This window comes from Hyaena hyaena, unplaced genomic scaffold (genome assembly GCF_003009895.1).
Source record: "Hyaena hyaena isolate Hyena2069 unplaced genomic scaffold, ASM300989v1 scaffold_1229, whole genome shotgun sequence".
Classification (NCBI taxonomy): Eukaryota; Metazoa; Chordata; class Mammalia; order Carnivora; family Hyaenidae; genus Hyaena; species Hyaena hyaena.
In genome coordinates, this window is record NW_024081853.1 from 21,201 (window position 1) to 46,153 (window position 24,953).

Consider the following 24,953-nt stretch of genomic DNA (forward strand, 5'->3'; position numbering starts at 1 on the left):
CAAAGGCCCACCAACACAAGCTCTTGGCTATCATCACTCTTATTTATGATGCTCACTGTCAGAGCTTCCTGCTTGAGCCAAGCCTGAGTTTGTTAGGCCTGCCTTTCTCATATGATAGGCCAGTCTAGTAGTCCAGACCGGGGTGACATCTGAACCTTGTCATTATAGTATTCATGCCTACCAGTCTTCTACCTCCCCTGCCCCATATCTTATCACTCTCTCACTAGGGACTCATGCCCCTATGTCACACCAGACTTCACTATAATGGAAATCCTGCTCCTGGCCTCCCTCCTAACCCACCCTGAAGGATTTGCCTGGATTCTGTACCTGCAGTACCCTGGCTCATTAATCATTCTGCTATTCTTGCCTTAGCTCTGACTTTTGCCCTCTAGTAAATTGCCCAGGCACTGAGCGATTCTAGGAATCAGAACTCAGGACCCACCATCCTGTACTGCTGGGGCCATATTAAAATTCAACCACAAAGCACAAAGCACATTTGGAAAAACACATCCCTTCTTCGGAAACAGCCAACATAGCATACCCACTACACAAAAACCTGACACCAAAGGGAAAATATTTTTGTGAAATAGAGTGATTGCTAAATGAACAGGATTTGTGAAAATCACATCTATTATATAGGACTTCTCAGTTCATAAGCCTCATAATATCAGATCATCATATTGGCAAGGCAGTGCTTGTAACGCTGTTAGGATGAAATCTGGAAATTGCTTCGTTATTGAATATTACAAATGATATTTGCCAACAGGGGATTTTTGCTTGTGTGTGCATTCAAATAAAATTTCTGGCCACCATTGTTCATAGCCCAAACATATTAATGTCTCCATATAACAAATTTCAAAGAAGACAAATGAAATATTTAAATAACCCAAGCATTGTGGACCCATTGAATACTGCATTTTACCTTTATGTTCTTTTTTTTTTTATCACCCACAGACATTTAAAAAAAAAAAAAAGCCTGATAACGTCAAAAGATGAGAAAGGCTAAATTCAGGGAAATAAAGGAACCATAAATCAGGAAAACTTTGGAGCTGCTAGAAAGACACTTTAATTTTGTAGACAAAAGACTGCATTAAGGAGGAATAATGCAATAATCAAAGGTGAACGAATCTCTATTGTCTGGCGTCTTTCTCTGTGGGAATTTTCCCACCCCTGACAGCTGTAAAGGGGGGAGGAGTGCAGACTGTGGCTGCGCCTTTATTCTCTCTCCCGGTTGCTCCCCAGCCCCTCCTCTTCTCCGTCAATAAATGTCTGCAATCATATTCTTGAGCTCCTGTGTGATTTCAAGGTTCATCTCTTCCATGCAGCTCAAACACTAATTATCCCAGCTGTAATTAGTAAGATAATTAAATACTGGCTCACTCATCTACCTTGGGTCGGGTCATGATTCTCCCAGAAGACCTTGAGCAGTTCCTCAAAGCTGATGCGTTCTGGCTGGTACACCACTCGGACTACTTCTGCATGGCCAGTTTTTCCTTGAAAGAAACAGAACATACAACTAAAATTTACTGACAACACCAATTTGCTACAAGTTACTCGTTTCCAAAAAACCACCAGACAAAAGCTAAAATTCTTCCCTCCTCCAAAGGAAGGGAGGGAGTGTAACTGTATGTTAGCGAATGCTTTCATAGTAAGTCTGTCACTAGTTCTTTTTCCATAAGAGCACACAGTTGTCCTCTGGCAAGCTTCCTGAGGATGATGACTTCCCGTCATTGTGCTCTAATTATTTTTTTAATTTCATGAGAAAACAAACTTGGGTTTTCTTTCTTTCTTTCTTTTTTAATCTCACTCTTATGAAACCTTAGGCATCCAACCTGACATAGTGCTCAGGGTTTGAAACTCCATGAGGGGGATGAGCCAATTTATTTTTATCATCACCACACTGTGCTATATGTAGTAAGCGTAGCTGCACGAACAGAGTGAGATGGTGCCAGATCAAGAAACCTGTAACAAGCAGGCTTATATTGCATCAGATAAATTCGTTAATGGAGGGACATATTTGCTGTGCTGTTAACACAGAGGCATGGGTCAGGTTCACATACCCAGCGGGGTGGTAAGTGTTTTCTCAGTCTAATTTGTCTCTGCAGTAAACAACCGCTGCAGCAAATGTGTCTGTGTTAGCAGGCCCGTTCTCAGAGGTGGTCCCCAAGGTTCTGTAGATCAGGGAAGTGGGTATTTGTAGGAGCATTTGTACCTATGGAATTCATGCCCTGCCTTATTTTACAGTGTTAGAGTGTAGTAAGAAATAGAACCCTCCATACATATCATTTCTATATTTAAATGTGTTTTCCATCTCCTTCGAATCACCTTATATGTAGTAAAGAATTTAGCCTTGCCCAAAGAGATATCTGGCCTTTGTGTTGGCCTCTGGAAGGTAATTTATGTCCTATCTGATAGGAATGTCCTTCTTTAAAGTGCTGCCAGCTGCACCAACAGTTGTAGGGTGGAAGCTGGCCGCTCTGAATCTTAGGGTAGGGTTGGCCATACCCAACAGCGTTAGGTTCAGGGCTGGCCATGCCAGAAAGACCAACCTTGTGCTGAGAGTGGGGTCTTTGGGTAACACACAGCATTAGCTGACTCGAAGACGGAATTCAACCTTGTGGGCAATCAATGAATCACACCTGTGTAATGAAGCCCCAATAACAACTCTGGACATCAAAGCATGGGTGAGCTTCCTGGTTGGCGATACTCTTTGTATATTGTCACGCATGGATGCCAGGAGGGTAATACATCCTGACTGAGTGGAAGACAACACAGAAACTTTGCACTGGAACCCTTCTAGACCCTGCCCTATGCATCTCCTCCTTTGGCTGGTTATGATCCGTACCCTTCCCCTGCCCTACTATAACTCTGAGAACTGTTCTCAGTGAGTTCTTTGAGTCATAACAAATTATCAGACCTTACAGTGGTCCAGGAATCCCTTGAACCTTCAACTTAGTTTGCAAAAATGTTTGCCCATAGGTTGGTAATCTCACCTTAATTCTCAACCATTTTACCTTTGGAAAACTGAGATACACAGAAGTTAGCTTTGCCAAAGTTCATACAGAACTAGTGAATTTCTGGACCATACTCTAAAAACCTTCTGGTGTTTTATCCAGGATTCTGACCAATAAACAAAGCAAAGAGAGCAAAGTGAACATGAATCCAAAAAACAGAAAATAAAATCTATGCATTATCTTTAAACTTTTTTAATATTTAAGTTTATTTCTGATGGCAGAATTTGCAAACAATACGAAGCTTAGAAAATGTGCAGAATATAAAAAATAATAGAAAAGTCATGTGTTATATTCAGACCACATAAGTACTATCAACATTTAAAATCAATTTTTTTTTAACATTTATTTATTTCTGAGAGGCAGAGCATGAGCGGGAAAGGGGCAAAGAGAGAGGGAGACACAGAATCTGAAGTAGGCTCCAGGCTCTGAGCTGTCAACACAAAGCCCAATGTGGGGCTTGAACTCAAAAACTATGAGATCATGACCTGGGCTGAAGTCAGACACTTAACCAACAGAGCCACGTAGGTGCCCCAGTCCTAGCAACATTTTCTACACAACTCTTTTGGATGTGTACCAGATACACACAAGTGCACGTGTGCTCATACATACACACACCACCACCACCACCACCACCACCACCACCACCACACCATGCACAATTTGCTTTATTGTAATGATGGCATCATGCTTTTCTTCCACTTACCAGAATATTGTATGTTCCCATATCACTAAAATTTTTAGAAAAAGCTACTTATAATGACTATATAACACTCCAAAGATGGTTGTACTATTATCCAATCATTCCCTGTCATTGAAGGTTTAGACTGAATCCTATTTTCTTTTTTTTTTTTTAATTTTTTTAATGTTTTACTTATTTATTTTTGAGAAAGAGAGATAGACAGCATGAACAGGAGAGGGTCAGAGAGAGAGGGAGACACAGAATCCGAAACAGGCTCCAGGCTCTGAGCTAGCTGTCAGCACAGAGCCTGATGTGGGGTTCGAACCCATGAACCGTGAGATCATGACCTGAGCCAAAGTTGGATGCTTAACCAACTGAGCCACGCAGGCGCCCCTGAATCCTATTCTCGTCTGTCAACATAAATATCTTTCCACATTTTCGAGACTGCCTCAACTGTAGTTATATAAGTAGAATTTTTAAACCAATACTTATAAACATTTTTAAGTTTCTTGATATCTAGTGCTTAATGCTATTCAGTAAAGCTGACCCCATTTTCTCTTCCTATTGGCAGTATATTTCAAGGCCAGTCTCAGTCACTATTATAATGTTTTTAACTCTTATCAATTTATAGCTAGACAATAGTATCCTGTCATTTTATTTCCAAAGAGTTTAATTATTAGTAAAAAAAAAGTCATGTTTATTAATAATTTTAATTTATTTGCTCTAATTTTGGTAATATCCTTTTTATATTGGGTTATATTTTTATTTTTCTTATTACTTTTTAAAAATATATTTAGGGGCACCTCAGTGGCTCAGTCAGTTGAGCGTCCAACTTCAGCTCTGGTTGTGATTTTGCATGCAGTTCGTGGATTTGAGACCCCACACTGGGCTCTCTGCTGTCAGTGCAGAGACTACTTTAGATCCTCTGTCCCCCTCTCTCTGCCCTTCTCTTCCTTGTGCTCTTCACTCTCTCTCAAAAATAAATAAACATTTAAAAATAAATAAATTAAAAAATATATATTTATATTTTAAATGAACTGGTCATTTTACATAATTTTAATTCAAATACTACAGTCATGTATGTAAGCAATCAAACAGATTTTATATTAACAAGTATGAAAAGAATTATGGGAGAATTTATGGGAAGAAGATACATTAAGTATAATGATCATGTTATTGTAAAATGCTTTTGATTCTACTTTAAAATCTTATTATTTTGTATTTTAAAATGTTTACATGAATGATTTAATTACATAAGAATTAAACTCTCTAAATATTAAAAATAGTGGGGTGCCTGGGTGGCTCAGTTGGTTAAGTGTTTGACTTCACCTCAGGTCATGATCTCATGGTTCGTGAGTTCAAGCCCTGAGTCCGGCTCTGTGCTGACAATTGGAGCATGGAGCCTGCTTCAGATTCTGTGACTCCCTCTCTCTCTGAGTCCCTCTCTCTGCCCCTCCCCTGCTCACACTCTGCCTCTCTCTCTCAAAAATAAACATGAAAAAAATTTTTTAAAATAATATTAAAAATAGCAACAATGTGTAACAAGCATGACAAATGTATTTGGTAACAAAAGCACAGAAAACCACACTAGAAATACAGGCAAAAAATTTAAACAGGCAGTGCATATAGGAAGAAATAAATGTAAATAAAGATTGAAAAATGCTCAACATTTTTAGTGATAAAAGCAAATAAAGGAACATGAACATATCATCTCTCATTACATTTTGTAAAGCCACTTAAAAGCATCCCTAGTGCTGATGAAGAGGCTATGAAACTGGCATCTTTACTTGGGTGGTGACAGTATAAATGACCGACCACCACAGACATATGTATCAAGAGCCTCAAAGATTAACTCACCTCCACTAAGTGATACAGAAAATCTGTCTCAAAGACACAGCCCCAAATAATGGAAAAGATATGTACATGCAAAAAAAAAAAATCATTTCATCATTACTACAATGGTGGAGTACTATAAGAAATCCAAAAGTCAAATAAAAAAAGAAACCAATTGGGGCACCTAGGTGACTCAGTCGGTTAAGTGTCCAGTTTCAGCTCAGGTCATGATCTTGTGTTTCATGAGTTTGAGCCCTGCATCAGGCTCTGGGCTGACAACTCAGAATCTGGAGCCTGCTTCAGATTCTGGGTCTCCCTCTCTCTCTGCCCCTCTCCTGCTCTCTCTCTCTCTCTCTCAAAAATAAATACAATTTAAAAAAATTTTTAAAAAGAAACCAATTATGGTATAACCTCATGATGAAGTATCATGTGACCATTAAAATACAATGTCTTAACCCTAGTAAAAAATGTTACCATTCACCGAAGTCTGATAAAACGGCAAGCACTTTATCTATTCAACATTCTTGAATGCTCATAACAAATTTTTTCCAAATTTTTTATTGTGAAAAATACACATAACAAACTTTACCATCTTAACCATCTTTTATGTGCACAGTTTGGTGGCACGATGCACATTAGCATTGTTGTGCTATTGCCACCATCCATCTCCAGAACTTCTTTCATCTTGCAAGCCTGAAACTGTATCCATCAAACACTAACTCCTCATTTTTCTCCTACCCACAACCTCTGGCCAACCACCATTCCACTTCTGTTTCTGTGACTTTGACCACTCTAGATACTTCAGAAAAGTGCAACTGTTACTTAGCATAATGTCCTCAAGGTTCACCCATGTTGTAGCATGTGTCAGAATTTCCTACCTTTTTTTTTTAAATGTTTTTATTTATTTCTAGGAGAGAGAGAGAGAGAGACAGCATGAGCAGGGGAGGGTCAGAGAGAGAGGGAGTCACAGACTGAAACAGGCTCCAGGCTCTGAGCTGGCAGTCAGCACAGAGCCCAACGCGGGGCTCAAACCCACGAACCGTGAGATCATGACCTAAGCGAAAGTCGGATGCTTAACCGACTAAGCCACCCAGGTGCCCCAACCTACCTTTTTAAGAATAAGTGATATTCCATTCCAAAATGAGGGATATGCCACATTTGATTTATCCATTCATTTGTCAATGGACATTTGGGTTGCTTTCCCCTTTTGGCTACTGTGAATAACACTGCTATAAACATGGGCATACAAATATTTCTCACAACAATTTTATAAGAGAGATGTGATCCCCATTTTAAAGGTGAGGCAACTAAGTCCTCTCTGTAACTTTTCTCACACATCCCACAGCCAGTGAGCACCAAGATCTAGTGAGGTGCCAGCCAGTAAAGATCTCATTCTATGCCCACAAGTGAGGCTCCTGACTGTAGACAGCTGAAGTCACCAAGTGGCAGCAAATGTCATAGAGGCAGTGGCCCACATGAGAAATCACAGCTGTGGGATAATTGACATCCAGGCTGTCAAGACTATTTTACAGGATTAGGCTCTTCTTTTGTGGTAGGAATATGGGTTCAGGAAAGATTTCCACAAACACTTTCAGACATAATCTGAGCACGGACATTATTTGTAGAGAGGTTTAAAGAAGCTTGGTGGTTTAAAAGAAACTGCTACCATTAAAATTCAAGATCCATCTGCATTGACAAACAGTGGGGAGAAGCCTTCGTCAAACTCACCTTTAAGTTTCTTTATTTTATTTCTCCAAAGTACAAGAGTCTGTGTAAAAATACACAGTGCAAATGATCAAAAGGATTAAGGGGCTAGGAACCACTTACAGAAATGCCCATGCCTCCAGGAACTCACCAATGTGCTAGGCTAATTTGATACCCGGGACCAATCTGCAAATACTCTCTGGTGCTTCCAGAGATAAAAGGCTATATCTTAAAAATACTTTGAGCTGTTTCTGCATATAACATCGTGCAAATAGCATGATAGATGTGATATGCAAACATGCTTGTTAACAATGTACAGCAGCATTAGAAGGGTTTTAACATTGTTGTTCAAAAATATCTTGAAATGAAAAGGACTAATATCTTCTCTGAGCACTTCCCAGTGTTGCCTTATCACATGACCCCAAAGAAAGGTCATGAATGCAGAGAGGTAGGTTATGGGCAGTCATTCCTTATAAGACAAAGATCCTAGAAGAAACATAAAGGCATGTTCAGCGAGTGGGGGCAGGGGGGAGGGCTGAAAAATCAGGCACTCCACTAGAGCTTTGTGGAAGCCTAGTGAACCAGGTGTTTTTAAGAACCCCAAGATAAATTAGCCTATCTTTAAAGCCGTATGTCATGGCTTTCCATCCCATGGGAAAAACATTATCTTCAACTCTTCCAGGTTCATGTGATTAGTTTTTGCTATACTCAAGCTAGTAAGAAGGGAGGAGAGAGTAAGACAGTGGTCTGCCCAGTAGATGAAAACAGGAGACAGGTCAGAAGCTGGTGAGATGCAAGGGCAGGGGGAGCGTAGCAGAGGGTAGTGCTGTGTGCACGTGAGAAGCGCCCACTCAGGTGCCACACACTGCCTGGGCTGCCATCCTGGGTCAGCCCCTCAGCAACTGTCTAACCTTGGCATGGCAAGGGAGAGAAGAAAAGGGTGGTTCAAATCAGAGTTCCCTGCCATATGAGCCATGCCTTCCCTATGGGGTCCACACTCATTTTGGAAGGCCCTTTATCTATTGAGTTGCTTCATCTACTTGGGGAAACTTGCCCCAGTTTCCTCATCTGCAAAATGTGGAATTAGAACAGTGCCTGGCACTTAGGATAGAAGTCTCTCTAATTCTCTATGTCTTATTATCGAAAGTTATATTATTATAATTATTCTCTACTCAGCTGGGGTGGAAGGGGAAAACACTGGAATTAAAGTCACAAGAAGTAATTTAGACCATAGGTCTAACAAGTAGTTTGACACTTTTTTGACTGTGATCCCATGTCTTCTTTTTTGGATGGAAAAAAAATAACCTCTGTGACAGAAGACTCATCAGGATTTAATGAGGTCTCATATGTGGGAAAGTACTGGGGAAGAGTAAAGCTCTCTATACATAAATAAGAGATTTCTATTGTTATTTCCCTTTTGTGTTTTCTTAAAAGGGACGCCTTCCCCATAAGAGACTAAATCACAGGAGAAAACACATGATATAAGGAAGCGTCCAGTTCATCAAACTAAATTTATCTCTGTAAGTGTCTAATTCTGATTTTACTCATGCATTCATTCTTGAAATATCAGCAAAGTATCCACACCTACTCAATCAGGTACTGAGGTGAGGTCCCAGACGACACATTCTGGCCCCAATGGGAACTGTAGTCAGGCCTTCATCCACACCAGGCAAGGAACCAGATTCCCACACTTCTGAGGAACTGTGATGAATCAAGTGTGATTCCTCACTTTAGAATCAGAACTAAAAGACAGGGGTTTAATGAGAGAGTTCTTAATTCAGGTAAAAAGAAGCCTCTAGAAGCAGTTTGGAATCTCACCTCCCTGGAGATTCTGTTTCCTACTATGTCATGATAGCTGTCAACAACTTCTTTTGGACAAGAACCTTTGTGCATCAGAGTCCGTGGTACTCAGGAGACAGTGAAGAGCCACCTGGACTGAGAAGAGCTGAAGGCCCCCGACTGTCTCCAGGACAGAATATGTGAGGCCACCTCTATCAGGTCAAAGCCAAACAGCTGCAGGCCAGCAGGCGGCAGTCGCGAGTGGTGAGAATCACACAGCTGGTGTGATAAGCCAGTGAGTGGAGTTCTATTCGAATTCTAGGCAGAAATGGTAGAAATGCCCACAGCATGAGCAAATGTCATGCAGAGAAGATTTCCATAAGGAGAATGAGCAGGACCGTCTGCCAAGGGCAGCTTGAGCCTGTGAGGAGCTCCTGGGTGTGGCATCTGGCCTGAGCAAAAGGGGCTCCAAAGGCAAGCCGAGCAGCCCAGACCTGTATGATTTATGTGGATTCCCAGGTCCCAGGGTGCAAAGAACAGCCTGGGAGAGCAGAGCTCCTGGCCCTTGGGAAAGGGCTTGGCAAAGACAGAGAGGAGGAAAGCAAAGGGAGGTGAAAAGGCAACAGGGAAAGGAGGCTGCAGACAAGACCTGTGCACATGGTTCCTGCTCCCAGTGTTGGGGCTCCTGGGACCGTTTGCTGCGGCTGTGGGGAGGGTCAGGGAAGGGGTCGTCCACCTCGTCCCCCAGCAGACAGGACAGCCACATGGGTACCCCCTGCATCAAGCAGGGCTTCCGCTGTATCTGCAAGGCAATGAGAGACCTCAGGGCCCGCTCATTCCTCTCCCCATGTTGTGATCCAGCCATGGCCACACATCACAGTCAACGGCATTCCTGTCTAGACCCAGTCTGCTGGGCACCACTCAGCTCAAGGAAGCACACAGCGGTGTGCTTCCTGGGCTTGCCTCACGGCCACTTACCAGCGGTGTGATCTTGACCAAGCTCTTTCCTCACTAGGCTTTCGTTTCTTTATCTGTGAAATGAGGATATTCATAATACACCTCAGGGACTACTGTGAGGATTAGTTTGGTAATCCACAGGAAGCATTTAGAAGAGTGTGGCCTATCACACACATGAAAGCCTACCCAATATTAGCTTTATTCATGATAGTATGGTTAGTGTTGTTATTATTACTATTGCCACTGTTATTTCATAATTGCAGGGGGGGAAGGTCTGGGAATCCGTATTTTTACAAGATTCCCCAGGTGATTCTTAATAGTAACTAAAGTGTAAAAACCACTCACCTTGAGCCTGGTGCACCCCTTAAGCCACCAGCCGCCAACCTCCACTCTCCTAAATCTCAGTGCTCACTATCTGAGTTATCAGAAGGTGCATGGGAGTCCCATAGGCCTTAAGGAAGGCAGGCAGGCTGGATGGGAATGGGTGGAAAGGGAAGGAGAGAGGGAGGGAGGGAGGGAGAGCACAGAGGAAAGCAGGAAGGATATTAACCCTATTAAAAAAAAATAAACTAGAGGCACCTGGGTGGCTCAGTGGATTAAGTGTCCAACTCTTGATTTTAGCTCAAGTCATGATCTCATGGTCGTGAGATCAAGCCCTGCGTTGGGCTCTGTGTTGAACATGGAGTCTGCTTGGGATTCTCTCTCTCTCTGCTCTTCTCCCCTGCTAGCACTGTTTTTCCCTCTCTCTCAAATATAAAAAGTAAATAAATATAAATATACATTAAAAAATAAACTGAAGCATATTGGACATCCTAAGTGTTTATCTGAGCAAACATCTGTGCAAAACAGGGTGGCGACAAACAGGAAGTGGTTAAGAACCCTCCACAGACAGGAGGTGGGGAGAAACCTATATAGAGAGCTTGTGGAAGCAAGTAAAGGAAATTATTTGACTGGCTAAAGCTGTTAGTTGGCTGTTTGTGATTGGCTGTTCTTAGCATTTTGGTTTCATAACCTTGAGGTACTTACAGGACTAGATTGTGATTTGGTTATGTGGGTGCCACACTATTAGAGCCACCTCAGTCTATGGCCACCTTGTTTAATTAACTTAACACCCTTTACAAAGATCTGTGGAATGAATGAGGAGGGGAAGGGTGAAAGGAGATGCATTTAATAAATGTAGCATTTATTAAACCCCACACATTGCTCTAAACTCCTGATATGAATTCATGAAGTTAACACTCACAAAAACCCTGAGATAAGTAATACCCACTTTTTGGAGGAGGAAACTAAGATGCAAAGAGGTAAAAGAACCCAAAGTCATACAAAGATTAAGTGGCAGAGACTGGTCTTGGGCCCAGCATGACATGGCTCACAGATGGACTAGAGGGCAGTGTGGTAGAGTGCGTTTGTGAACAGGCAACATCCTTATCAAGACATCAGATACAAGAGAAAGGAAACGGTCATTGTGGACAGAAAAAGTCAGGGGTGCTTCATGGAAGGGGGCAGTGCATCCAGGCCATGGCCATGGTCATAAACAAAAGTGGGAATTCAAAAAGGACAGGCAAAGAGACAGGGAGCTCTTCTTTTCTGCTGCACCACCACTGAACTGCTATCAAACGCTGTAACTGGAAAAGCCTCTTAGTGGCTCACCCTCCGAGCTCCCCCTCTTCAGCCCAACATAACCACAAACCCCCTGTATTTGGACATAGTACTTCATATTTGCAAAGTGCTTCTGGCTCCACAAATTCATTTTAGTATCACAGCCACCTTCCCAGTGCAATTAGCAAGGTTAATACTATTATGTCCATTTTACTAATAAGAAAGCCAAGGCTTGAAGAGACTGAAGAACTTGTTGAAGTCTCAGAGCTTGTAAGTGACTGAGACAACCGAGAATTTGACCACTGTCGATGTGCTCCACTCGCTCAGTTGCTTCTCCCACAACTCTCCTCTGCCCAGGGGCCTACAGGAGCCCTTCCTGGCCACCAGGCCTCTCCATGTCTCCAATCTCTTTTCCCCACACCCTCTCCCTGATCCAGAGAGTTCATATCCCCATCCCCACCCCTTGCTGCTATAATCCCCCAGCCTGCATTGCTCTCCCGCCAGCCATCTGAAATCAAAGCCCTCCCCTACTCTCAAGGTCCTCTTAGGTGCTGCTTCTTCCAGGAAGCCCTCCTTGAGTATAGGACCTGGACAAGAAGCATGATGTAGGGGAAAAAGCACAATCAGTGGGCTCCAATGGGATCTGCTCTGCTCAGATCCAGGCTGGCTGACTGAGTCAGGTGCCCTGAGGTCTCTCGCCAGATCACTGTGATGAAAAGAGATGGTGTATGTAGATGATGTAGCAGGTATTTCCATAGGGGGGTACTCAGAAAATGATTTTTGTCTTCTAAACATCACTGATCCAGTCTCCTTCTTCCACTTGGAATCAGTCCCTCACATTATAACACTTGAGTCCTGACTGTTTCAAGCGCTGGCTTGATGTTTCATGTACACAGAGTTCTCCTTGGGAAAACGAACCATGACACTGGTTCTTCTCTGTCATCCCCCAGGACTGGGAACATGATCTGATATTAATAAATACACACAGACTGGAGGATCCTTTGTGCTGATGTTTTTTTCTACCACTTGCCTAGCCTTCATCTGGATGAGTGTCCACACTGGCCCCAGCACTGCTCACCTGCCCAAGGATCAGTCTCCTAAATGGAATTATATATAAATGCTCTGCCCTGCCTCTCTGTCCCTAACTGCTGAATTCTATGTAAAACTCACCATACCGACCCAGAGAAAGGTATTAGATACAACTAACATAACTTAACTACGTTACTGTATGGGTCAATATAATGTTTTATTTACTCACTAAATTCATAAATATTTACTGAATGCCTACTCAGTTCCAGACACTTCACTAAGTGCTGGGGATTCAATGGGGACAAATGCTAATAAGGCAACAACAAAAACTCTGGCAGCCTGGGTTTTGCCCACAGTCTGGGTCCAGGTAAGGAACTCCTCTTTAAAGAAAAAGACCTGACCTATTTTGTTTATCCTACAGGGAAGATGGCAGGGAGAAGTCAGCTATAGTTATTTTTTTCATTAAATAATAACCATTTTCCAACTCCCCTCATCTTTCCCAGCCAACAAGACCCATCCAAACTGTTAAACCAAATCAAAGAGCACAGAAAAAGACCCAGGTGTTTGAAGGGAAAGGGGGAGCACTGGACGACTAATACCTCCCTCTTCCCATACAAGATTCAAAACACTCCTTCCCTCTTGCTAATTAACTACAAAGAGGTAAGATGTCAGCTCAGTTTCATCTCCAGCTCCTGCAGACAGAAAATGTGATTTCCAACAATGTACTCATTATAAAAAAAAATCCTAATACATCAAAATTGGGTGCCCTGTGGAGTTCATTATAGGATTTGAGGAGTGTCTATACTGTCATTTCATCTTTGCTTTTTTTCTTTTGTCTCATCAGTCACTTAAAGTGTCCAAAGAGAAATGTAAGCTTTAAAAAGCATCCTATTGATTGAAAAGTGGAAAAAAAAATCCTATTGGAACAACTGTGATTTTTTTTTCCCGCCCACCATGGGGAGACATAGTGGGGAATTCATAATCCTCTGGCGTGTATGTAATACAGGCACATTCTTCAGAGATTATTCTCTCAGAGGAATGCTATAAACATGGTTGAGTACTTGCTATGAAAATTCCTCAAGAAAGCAATAAACTACAACTCTTCATTTCTTTGTGGTGCTGGAGGTTTCTCACAGAGACAAAGCTAACTAGTGAGTAACCAATCTAGGAGTGAGCAGCTGACTAGTTTCTGTATCCAACATGCTGATTATAGAGGCTGACCTTCACACGCTTTGAGGTGTTTTTTGCCAGAACATGAAATATATGAAAGGCACTTGTAGCTGGGTTGATCAAAGTCCGTTTCCTAGACCAGCACCTACTCCCAGCTTACTATGAGGGGGACAAGCATTATGAGATACTGGTAAAACTAACCTGCCAACAAGGGATCATAGTACTCTCATAGCCAAGGGAACAAACTTTTATTAAGGGGACTGATTAATACTTAAAAGAATACACTAAGAAACTATGACTTCTCAATGCTGGTAAATGACACCGAGTCCAAAATGAGGTCTGCTTGTACCTTGTTATCAGTGGGTTACACAAGAAGAGGGGTTCATGACCCTCTGCCTATGCCTTCTAATCACACTTTTTGAAGAATATTCTCATACCTTCCACTCTACCCCACACTGGAATTCTGACACATGGGGTCTGGGGTCACGCCTAGGCATATGCATCTTCACAACGCTTGACAGGTGCTTCTGATGTGCAGTTGGGAAAGGGAACCATGAAATTAGGCATTTGATATATGCAGCTATACCGAGAGAGGAAACAAGACAGAAGATTTTTTTTTAATAAAATACAGGATTATAAGACTCCTGAAAAAGATCATCCAGCCAGATGACACATTGTGTTTTACCCCATTGCAACATTCAGATGACCATTTCAAGTGACAGGACACACACTACTTCACAAAGTATCCATGCCATTGTTGGACTGTCCCAATTGTTGGAAAGTTCTGCCTTTACTGAGTCAAGCCTACCTGCTTTTACTCACTGGTCCAGGTTATGCCTTTTGATGTCCAGTCACTCATCCATAATGATTCTTGAAAACGCTGAAAGCATAGGACATCATGGTACAATAAAATGGGCACTGCCTTTGGAATCAAAATCCTAATGTTAGGCATATATGATCTGCCAGGTAACCCACTTAAGTCCCCTTCCTCACAAGTTCCTCATCTGTAAAATGGGAATACTAAGACCTGTCCCTATCACTCTTTGAGTATAGCTGAGAGTGTTCAATCAATAACAGAGATAAAGGGAAAGCACTCTGGGGGCTTACAGGTAGTAATCAAGTCTATGATATCAGGGTTAGTGTCTCCACATACTACGGACGATGAACATGTCATGATGGAACTTCACTATGAAAAGCCAACAACTTCCAAACCACTAGGATCTGGGTTGATATAAACATGGACTGCTTTCCAAGCAAAGATGGGTTTCTCTGGGTAGGCTGCCAAGGGCATGCCTCCCCTAAAATACACGTGCTCTGAATCCAAATGAAAAGACAGCTAGAGAACCCCTGCAATCATGAACTGAAAGGTCTTTAAAATCAAGTCAGGCTTTTTTTTTTTATAGTCTTCAAAAACTATTCTCAACTCATAATAACATGGAGGAGAAAAGGCAACCCAGTTGAAGCTTGTCATTGCTAATACTGTGGCTGCTTATATGGAATTTCCAGAAGAGCTGCTTTAAGTCATACAAAGATAATAATTGCCTATGCATTTTGAACCTAAACCACATGACAATTGCTTTTTAAGTTCATGTGGTGGTCTCCCAACTTGAATGGTACATTATTTATAAATACCCTGCCCAGGAAAGATCTGTCAGGATTGTCCAAGCAGTGTGGCTCTGACTTATTTGTATGTCTACATTCATTAACAATAAATATGTTTGTGTTTAGTTTAAATATTTTTGAGAAGAATAGAATTGTGAACCAAGCTTTCAGATTTATGCATAATAGCCCCACACTGAAATACTGTTGGTGGTCGGGGAAAAGTATTGGCTCTGTCTCATTTAAATAGCACCAAAGGCACCAGTTACGTTGTACAAAAAAATCAATCCCACAGCCTAATCTTGAAAGTGTATCAATAATATGAGTAATCAAAGCTTAATCTTAATGATATAACTATGTAAATATCAAATAGAAACTCTCTAAAATATCTGTACAATACCAAACCAGCTGATTCTACACATTTAGTCATATACAGTCTTATTCAGGGATTCTTAATGGGGTGATATCACTCCCGGGGGGAAAATTGATATCAAAATGTTGTGGCCTTTCAAAGGCCACAGGTTGTAAACTAACATATAGTATATCTGTGATATTAAATTTTAATGGGGAATAGAGGGAGACTATTAGGAAAGAAATAGCTAAAAAGGCTCCGAACGGTAGCTATAATTTTTTAAAGATTGAGCAACACTGATCTAATTAATTCAATTAATACATCACTACAATCAAAATGGTGAAGCAATTTACCAGAACTCCTGCCTCATGTTCACTTCTGGATGGGGCTTGTAATAGAACATGACTGTCAGAGGAAGGGTTCATTCAACAAGTACTTCCTTACTGCACAGCTAGCCTGAACTCTGAGCACTCTTTTGGGTACAACTAATACAACAATGAATAAGACAGTTGCCAGCCTCAAGGAGCGCACAGCCCAGGAGGGAAGAGAAACATATAAATGGGAACATACAGGATAAAGCAAGTGCTGTTTGAAGAGGACTGTGCTCAGAGTTCTATGGGAGCACACAGGAGGAGCACCAAGGTCAGCCTTGAAGAGTCAGGAAAGACTTCTCAGTGGAGAGTATAACTCCGATGCTCTTAATACTAACCTCTACCATAGCCAAACTTCACCCCTAGGCCTATCTCATTCTTGGCAACTTGTTGGATATCCAGGCAATCCAAAACACAAATTCTAAGGAGCATTTCCTTAGAATTCATGTCTTTGCCTGTAGTTATTTTAACCTATGAAGGGAAACAAGACCCTGAGCAAAAAATCCATCAGTCCAGGATACTAATAGCAGCCACACCATACTAGATGGGTATATGTCCCCAAAGGGGTCGTACAGTAACTAACACCAGAGGTTTGTTTATTTTTGAGACAGAGAGACAGAGCATGAGCTGGAGAAGGGCAGAGAGAGAGAGACACACACAGAATCTGAAACAGGCTCTAGGCTCTGAGCTGTCAGCACAGAGCCCAATGCAGGGCTTGAATTCACGGATGGTGAGATCATGACCTGAGCCAAAGTCAGATGCTTAACCGACTGAGCCACCCAGGCGCCCCGAGCACTAGATGTTTTGGACCTTGAGATAAGTAGTACTCAGTAAGTACAGGTTAATGATAACAATACTTTGGATTTGTGTAATACTTTTATAGAGCACAAAATATTTTCATACGTATTAGCTAAATCTTCATAGTAACACCATGTATTATCACATCCATTTTATAGATGAGAAAACCAAGACTCAAGGAGGTCATATTATTTGAATTGAAGTCACTCAGTAGGTAGCAGAACTTAGGGTTTTTTCATTTGTTTGCTTTTTAAAGTTTATTTATTTATTTTGAAAGAGAGAGCATGAACAGGGGAAGGACAGAGAAAGAGGAAGAGAGAGAATACCAAGCAGGCTCCCTGCTTTCAGCACAGAGCTCAACATGGGGCTCTAACCCACGAACCATGAGATCATGACCCAAGCTGAAATCAAGAGTTGGAAGTTTAACCAACTGAGCTACCCAGGTGCGCCAGAACTTAGGTTAGAGCCAAGGCTCCAACCCAATTATTGATTCTATAGCCTTTTTGCTCTTTGCCCATAAACACTGAGCCTGAGGGTAACCACCAAATAATTGTTTCCTATGACTGCCTACAGATCCAATTCAGCTGGAATTCGATTGATACTGGGAATCTTTTAGTCTTGACTAACAGTTCTTTGACAACAGCCAGTAATTAATTCATGAACCAAGAGAACTACCCTGAACAAAACCAAATGGTTTAAACAGTGAAGTGCTGAGACACTATACCAAGGGCACTGATAGTGCAGTCAGAATATTTGATTTCTATGAATTATTTAACTTCTCTGAGTCTCAGGTTCCTTATCTGAGGAACAGTTACAATAAAAGTGTCAAAAAATACACTGTATTACACACACCCACACAGGTTTTGTTAACTATAAAGTGCTCCAATACTTAGTTACCTCTTCTCATTCCCTCTGCCCCAAACTGGCAAGGCAGTAATTTAATAAATGTGAGCCTGGGTCATGACTACATGCACAGCACTAAGCCAATGATAAGAGAAATCCAAAGAAATGTGATATAGAGCTGCTCTTAGGGAACTCACAGAAATACTAACAATGCAAGGTAGAAAATGTTAGATGTCATTGGAGAGGTACAGGTCAGTGCCTTCGAAGTTTGAAAGGAAAGGAGTGGCTCAATCGGTTAAGCATCTGACTCTTGGTTTTGACTCAGATCATGATCTCACACTTTGAGTTCAAGCCCAGTATTGGGCTTCACGCTGGCAGTGTGGAGTCTGCTTGGGATTCTCTCTCCCTCTCTGTCTGCCCCTCCCCTGATTGCACTCTCTCTCTCTCAAAATAAAACGAGAGAGAGAGAGAGAGAGAAACTCAGCCACTTAACGGGCTGAACCACGCAGATGCCCTGATGTAAGTTTGGGGCACCTGGGTGGCTCAGTTGGTTAAGCATCCAACTTCAGCTCAAATCATGATCTCAAGTGTTCATGGGTTCAAGCCCCACATTGGGCTCTGTGCTGACAGCTCAGAGCCTGAGCCTGGAGCCTGCTTCAGATTCTGTGTCTCCCTCTTTCTCTTCCCTCCCCCGCTCATGCTCTGTCTCGCTCTTCTGTTATCTCTCTCAAAAATAAATAAACAAAGAAAAAAGGACTTTGAAAGGAAAGACAACAGGGAAGTTTTCATAGAGAAGGTGCATCTGAACTAGACCTTAAAAATGGGTACAATTTAGACATACAGAGCTGAGTATGTGAGTATTTCAAATGATGAAAATGACAAGCACCACAGAGCAGAGAAGGTAAACTGCAGAACTGACACAAAGTCCCCAATTAACTGATCCACATCATTCCTTCTGGCAAACATGGTGGCCAAAGACCACAGCACCACAATACATGTGACTCTCTCTGGTACACCTGCATCCTTCTGCTCTCATCAATTGAAGGGAGCCCTACCAACTTGGTTGTGTTTGTTCCCAAGTCTGTTTAGACCAATTGCACTTTATGTTGTACTTACAAAATTTAATTAAATATTACATACAGAAGAAAATAAAGTTTTGTTTCTTTAAGAATTAAGTTGAATGCTTTAGAAAAACTCAATAAAAGAAACTTGTTCAAAAATACTATGAAATTGGGGCGCCGGGGCGGCTTAGTTGGTTAAGCGTCTGACTTTCGCTTAGGTCATGATCTCGCGGTTCGTGGGCTCGAGCCCCGCATCGGGCTCTGTGCTGACTGCCAGCTCAGAGCCTGGAGCCTATTTCAGAGTCTGTATCTCCCTCTCTCTCTGACCCTCCCCTGCTCACGCACGCTCTCTCTCTCTCTCCTAGAAATAAATTAAAAAATATATTAAAAAAATACTATGAAATTAAGGGGGGCCTGCCTGGCTCAGTCAGTAGAGCATACCACTCTCTATCTCAGAGATATGCTTAAGCCTCACATTGGGTGTCTTTTAAAAAAAGCACTACGAAATTAAGTGAGGGAAAGACTACTTCCCAACTAAGATTGGGAAGAGTGGTTGTCAGGGGCTGGGGGAAGGGAAAAACGGGGAGTTATGCTTAATGGTGACAGAGTTTCAGTTTGCAAGATAAAGAGTCCTGGAGATGGATGGTGGTGATGGTTGCACAGCAATGTGAATGAACTTAATTCTACAAAACTGTACATTTAAAAATGGTTAAATTGGTAAATTTTATGTTATGTGTATTTTACCACAATTAAAAACAAAAAAGAAAAAAAATATTGGGGAGGAAATCATCAAAATCTAGATAAACTTTATGTTCAGATTGCTTCACATGTGTCTAAATTTTCACCTGATTTGAAAGAAGAAACTAGAAATTATAGAGAATAATAATAATAATGGCAAACAGTGCTTATTCTGTATGAAACACAGTTCTAAGCAGTTTACATATGACTTATTTAATCCTCTCAACAAGCCAATAAGAGAGGGGCCATTATGATACCCATTTTAGACATGAGGACAATTAGGCAGAAGAGTTTAAATGGCATGACCAGGATCACAGCACCAATAATGGGTAGAGTCACAGTGCAAATGAAAGAGTCTAGCTTCAGAGTATGCACTCTTACCCACCCCACTCCCACCAGGCTAGGGAAGGAAGACAAGGACGCACTCCAAAGAGAGACTCATCATGAAAGGAAAGACACGGACCCCACAACCAACGGTTGGCACAAGAAGGTATGTTTACTTAAGTCTAAAAAGTTAAGGTTTCTATAAATCTTTTTTTAATGATTCTCCCTACCTTTAGTCAGTTTTCCCACTTAACTAATTATCATCCCCCAAAAGCAGCAGCTATGACATTTTTGCTATATTCATCCTAACTCAAGTCTGAGATACTAATGCAGCCCAGGAGGCAAGCAGTCAGCCCACACTGGTAATCCGCAGGAAAGAATGGCTTCAGCTGCTTGAGCATGACAGGGGCTGGTAGTCTTCCTGACAAACATAGAGACTACGGAGACAGCTCTGAAGTCAGCTGATAATGATGTGCACTTTTTTATGTGACAAAATGTAGGGCTCATTGTGTGCCACTGGAACCTAAGAGAACGTCTGGGTGCATCTCGCATGGTTTGCAGGAATAGAAACTCCTGTAAGAAACCTGTTCCAAGCAAGGAGAAAGCTGTGTGTGTGTCTGTGTGTGTGTGTGTCTGTGTGTGTGTCTGTGTGTCTGTGTGTGTGTGTCAGGTGATTATATGTGTCTATGTTGTGTCTGCATCTACTGTTTGAATTGGCTGGACTTTCAGAGAAGTCTTCTGGGCTAAGTTTAAGGAAGCTCCTGGAACCAAGAATGGGATTTTCTCTCCTTTGTCTTCAAAAGTAGTAGTCTGCAAGTGTCATGCATTTTATCAGGGTCAGCACTGACCTAATTTTTTTTTTTTTTTTTTTTGCAGGAGTAGGGGTAGAAGTTTAGTCAAATCAAATCCAAGCCTTTTCCTTAGCAAACTATAGAGAGGAGTCAATGAGAGTGATGGAAACAGTATGTTTTTCTATGTTTTTGATGGAGAACTCTGAATTCCAGGATCAAAAGTGCAGATTTGGTGGCAAGACAGTGAGTTGGTAAGAGCTGCATTAAAGACTAACTTCAGGGACACCTGGGTGGCTCAGTTGTGTAAGCATTCAACTTCAGCTAGGCCATGATCTCATGATTCACAAGTTCAAGCCCCACAAGGGGCTCTGTGCTGACAGCTCAGAGCTGGGAGCCTGCTTCAGATTCTGTGTTTCCTTCTCTCTCTGCCCCTCCCATTCTTGCTCTCTCTCTCTCTCAAAAATAAATAAACATTAAAAAAAGATAAACTTCAACCCCATTGTGGGCTAATTTGGTGGTAATGGGGTACAGAGGCAAAGATTGTGACTACAGAGACATCTCCACTCTTCTGGGTTTACCCTCACCCATGTCACCATCACTCACTGCTCAGAGAACAGACTAGAATGCACTGAAGGTTGTTCATCATGCAAGCACCCTCATGGCTGCTTCTATTGTCTGGGACTGCACAGACAACTGGGCCAGACAGGAGTGGGGCACAGAATAGACACCCATCCCCGAATGGCAATGGTGCTGGCAAATGTGAGTTACTCTAGGTCTGGTTAATATTGATGAACATCTGGGATAAATGAATTTTATAGTTTTCACCTTGGTACATATCCATTATGTAAGGTCAGTATAAATTATATTCCTTAAGCACCAAAATAACTGATGAAAATAAGCCCAAAGTGACTTTCAAAATAAATTTCAAGCTGCAGATACATCAATAACTATTTCTGTACTGTGTTCTCCATCTTAGCCCTTCTGCAAATTAGGGATAATTGTACTTTCCAGACACTTACTTCGAGGTTCGTGAGAGGATAATGTTTGGAAAGCTTGTTGGGTTTTGTGGATGAAAGGTTTCTGATTAGGACAAATTGTAAATTATTACTATTCATTAGAAAGAACAAATGAACTACTTCAGCTCCTAATGCATCTCGGACATCCATGTGCTATTGTACACAGGAGGACAGTCTGGAAGAACACATCCTGTTCACAGCACCGCTATTAAACAAAACTATATCCCTCTACCTTAAAAAGAACACTTCAGAGCAGCCTGAAAACCCTGAAAAGTAAGTCCCATATTTCTTTGTCCCTTTATCTAAAAAGCAGAAAAAATATAATTAGAAACATGGATAAGAAGCCTTCACTATTGTGCTAGGCTCTACGCTTCAGATGTTCGGATCCCAGCTCGATAATGGCCATCGTCTTGATCAGGCCCCTTTACAAAGCAAACTCCTACTTCACAGACAGGGTGGGGTCAAGGTCTCTGACACAGAGAATAAAGTAAAATTCTCCACAGAGGAGTCACGGTATAGAACCCAGTCATTGTGTAGATTTGATACCATTTTCCCTGGAGGCACATGCCGGAAATCATCCCTTAAATACCATTTCTTATCTATAGCAGTTTCTAAGGTATGTTATATATAGCCTACTTGTTCCTACATACACTACATTTGTATCATTTCAGGACTCTATTATCTCAAAACCATAGAGTCTAAGCCTCATGTGCCTGTTAGTAAGTACTGACATTCCCTTGTTTGTGTCATCTCAGTCTGTTTGTATATAATTATCCATGAGGGTGGAAATTGGAAAATTATGTTCACATCAATGTTATCCATTAATTTTCATTAAGTCAATCCTTTATGATAAATAAGTTAAACTTTGTTATTCAACCTTTCCAGTGATAGAGAGGGCAAGAAGGAGGGGGGTGAGGAGAACAAGGAAGAAGAGGGGGGACAGGTAAAGAGAAAGGAGAGAGAATAAGAATTGGTACACAGGGGCACCTGGGTGACTCAGTTGGTTAAGTGTCCGACTTCAGCTCAAGTCACGATATCACAGTTTCTGAGTTCAAGCCCTGTGTCAGGCTCTGTGCTGACAGCTCAGAGCCTGGGGCCTGCTTCAGATTCTGTTTCCCTCTCTCTGCCACTCTCCTGTTCACACACTGTCTTTCTGTCTCTCAAAAATAAACATTAAAAACATTTTCTTAACAAATGGCACATACAAATTTAAACTTAGTAGCTTAGACCTACTATAATTTATTGGCAATTTTAATAGAAAATGCTTTCTTGGGGCACCTGGTGGCTCAACTGGTTAACCATCTAACTCTGGATATCAGCTCAGGTCGTGATTTTGCAGTCATGAGATTCAGCCCTGTGTCAGGCTCCGAGCTGATGGAGCCTACTTGGGATTCCCTCTCTCTCTCTCTGTCTGCCCCTTTCCCGTGCTCACTCTCTCTCTCTCAAAAAAAAAAAAAAAAAAAGCATTTTTTTAAAGGGTAAAAAAGAAAATGCTTGCTTTGGCAAGTTTCTTTGCTATAGCTTTATCAAGATAAAATTCATACACTATACATTTTACCCATTTAAAGTGTAACATTCAATGGTTTAGTATATTTACAGAATTGAGCAACCATCACCACAATCAGTTTTAAAACATTTCCATAGCTCTAAAGAGAAACCCTATATCCTTTAACTCTTATCCTCCAGACCATCCAACCCTTCCAGTTCCAGGCAACCACTAATCTACTTTCTGTCCCTATGGATTTCCATAGATTGAAAATATATACCTTTCAAATACAAGGAATCATACACTATGCAGTCTTTTGTGACTGGCTTCTTTTGTGTAGAATAATCTTTTCAAGGTCAACGATGTTGTTACATGTATTAGTATTTCATTCTTTTTTATTGCCAAATAATAGTCCATTTTATGTATATGCCACACTTTATTTATCCATTCTCCAGTTGACAGACATTGAATTGTTTCCACTTTTTAGCTATGTTGAGTAGCCAAACAATACTGGTACAAATTCATGGACAGGCTTTTGACATAGGTTGTCATATCCCTAGGAGTGGGGCTGCTGGGTCATGTAGTAAATCTATGTTTGACATTCTGAGGAGCTGCCAGACTGCTTTCCAAGGTAACTGCACAACTTTCTATTACCCCCCAGCAAAGTATGAGGCACCACTTTCCATTCCCCCCAGCAAAGTATGAGGCTTTCCAAAACATTTTTTGACTTAACACTATTAGATATCAGTATTAAAAAAACCTCCGAAAACCTGAAAATTAAACCTCAAAAAACCTGAAAATTAAACATGTCAAAAAGAAGAAATCACAATAAAAAATTTTAAATACTTAAAGCCAAATGACAATGTAAACACTACCATTGACCCTTGAACAACATGGAGTTGAATGGCATGGGTCCACTTAAATGCAGACGTTTTATAGTACCACACAGTAAATGTATTTTCTCTTTCTTTTTTTTTTTTTAAATGTTTTATTTATTTCTAGGAGAGAGAGAGAGAGACAGCGTGAGCAGGGGAGGGTCAGAGAGAGAGGGAGTCACAGACTGAAACAGGCTCCAGGCTCTGAGCTGGCAGTCAGCACAGAGCCCAACGCGGGGCTCGAACCCACGAACCACGAGATCATGACCTAAGCGAAAGTCAGACGCTTAACCGACTAAGCCACCCAGGCGCCCCTGTATTTTCTCTTTCTTATGATTTTCTTAATAACATTTTATTTTCTCTAGCTTACTTTATTGCAAGAACACAGTATATAATACACATAACATACAAGATATGTTAACTGACTGTGTTACCAATAAGGCTTCTGATCAACACAAGGTTATTAGTTAACTTTTGGGGGACTCAAGTGTTATACATGGGGGGTCAGTGCTCCTAACCTCTGCGTTATTCAAGGGTCAACTGTACTATCAAAACTATTCGTGGGACACTTGGGTGGCTCAGTCGGTTAAGCCTCTGACTTGATTTCAGCTCAGGTCATGATCTCATGGTTTGTGAGTCTGAGCCCCCATGTCAGGCTCTGGGCTGACAGCATGGAGCCTGCTTGGGATCCTCTCTCTTCCTCTCTCCCTGCCTCTCCCCTGCCATTGCTCTCTCTCTCTCTCCCAAAATAAATAAACTTAAAAAAATAAACTATTGGGAGGCAGAAAAACTGGTTCTTTGTTGTATATTAATAACTCTGGTTATGAGGAAGGAGCAAAAATTTTAAATACAAAGGAGCAAGTTAGAGAACAACAGAATAGCAAAAATATTTGAAGGCAGGAACTACAGGCAGAGGCATAAACTAATGAAACATA

At 41.4% G+C, this 24,953-nt stretch overlaps 1 protein-coding gene across 2 annotated transcripts in view; it reads right to left on the minus strand.

Moving 5' to 3' along the window:
- Window positions 1–1,325: 1,325 nt before the first annotated feature.
- LOC120224669 (mitochondrial peptide methionine sulfoxide reductase) overlaps window positions 1,326–24,953 on the minus strand; it is a 289,915-nt gene continuing 266,287 nt past the window's right edge. Inside the window, exon 3 of one of the 2 annotated variants that reach the window (XM_039222938.1) lies at window positions 1,326–1,493. In XM_039222938.1, the coding sequence (XP_039078869.1) occupies window positions 1,381–1,493 (113 nt within the window). In that variant the 3' untranslated portion in view covers window positions 1,326–1,380. The remainder of the gene's footprint in view (window positions 1,494–24,953) is intronic. The other variant, XM_039222937.1, reaches the window with a different exon arrangement.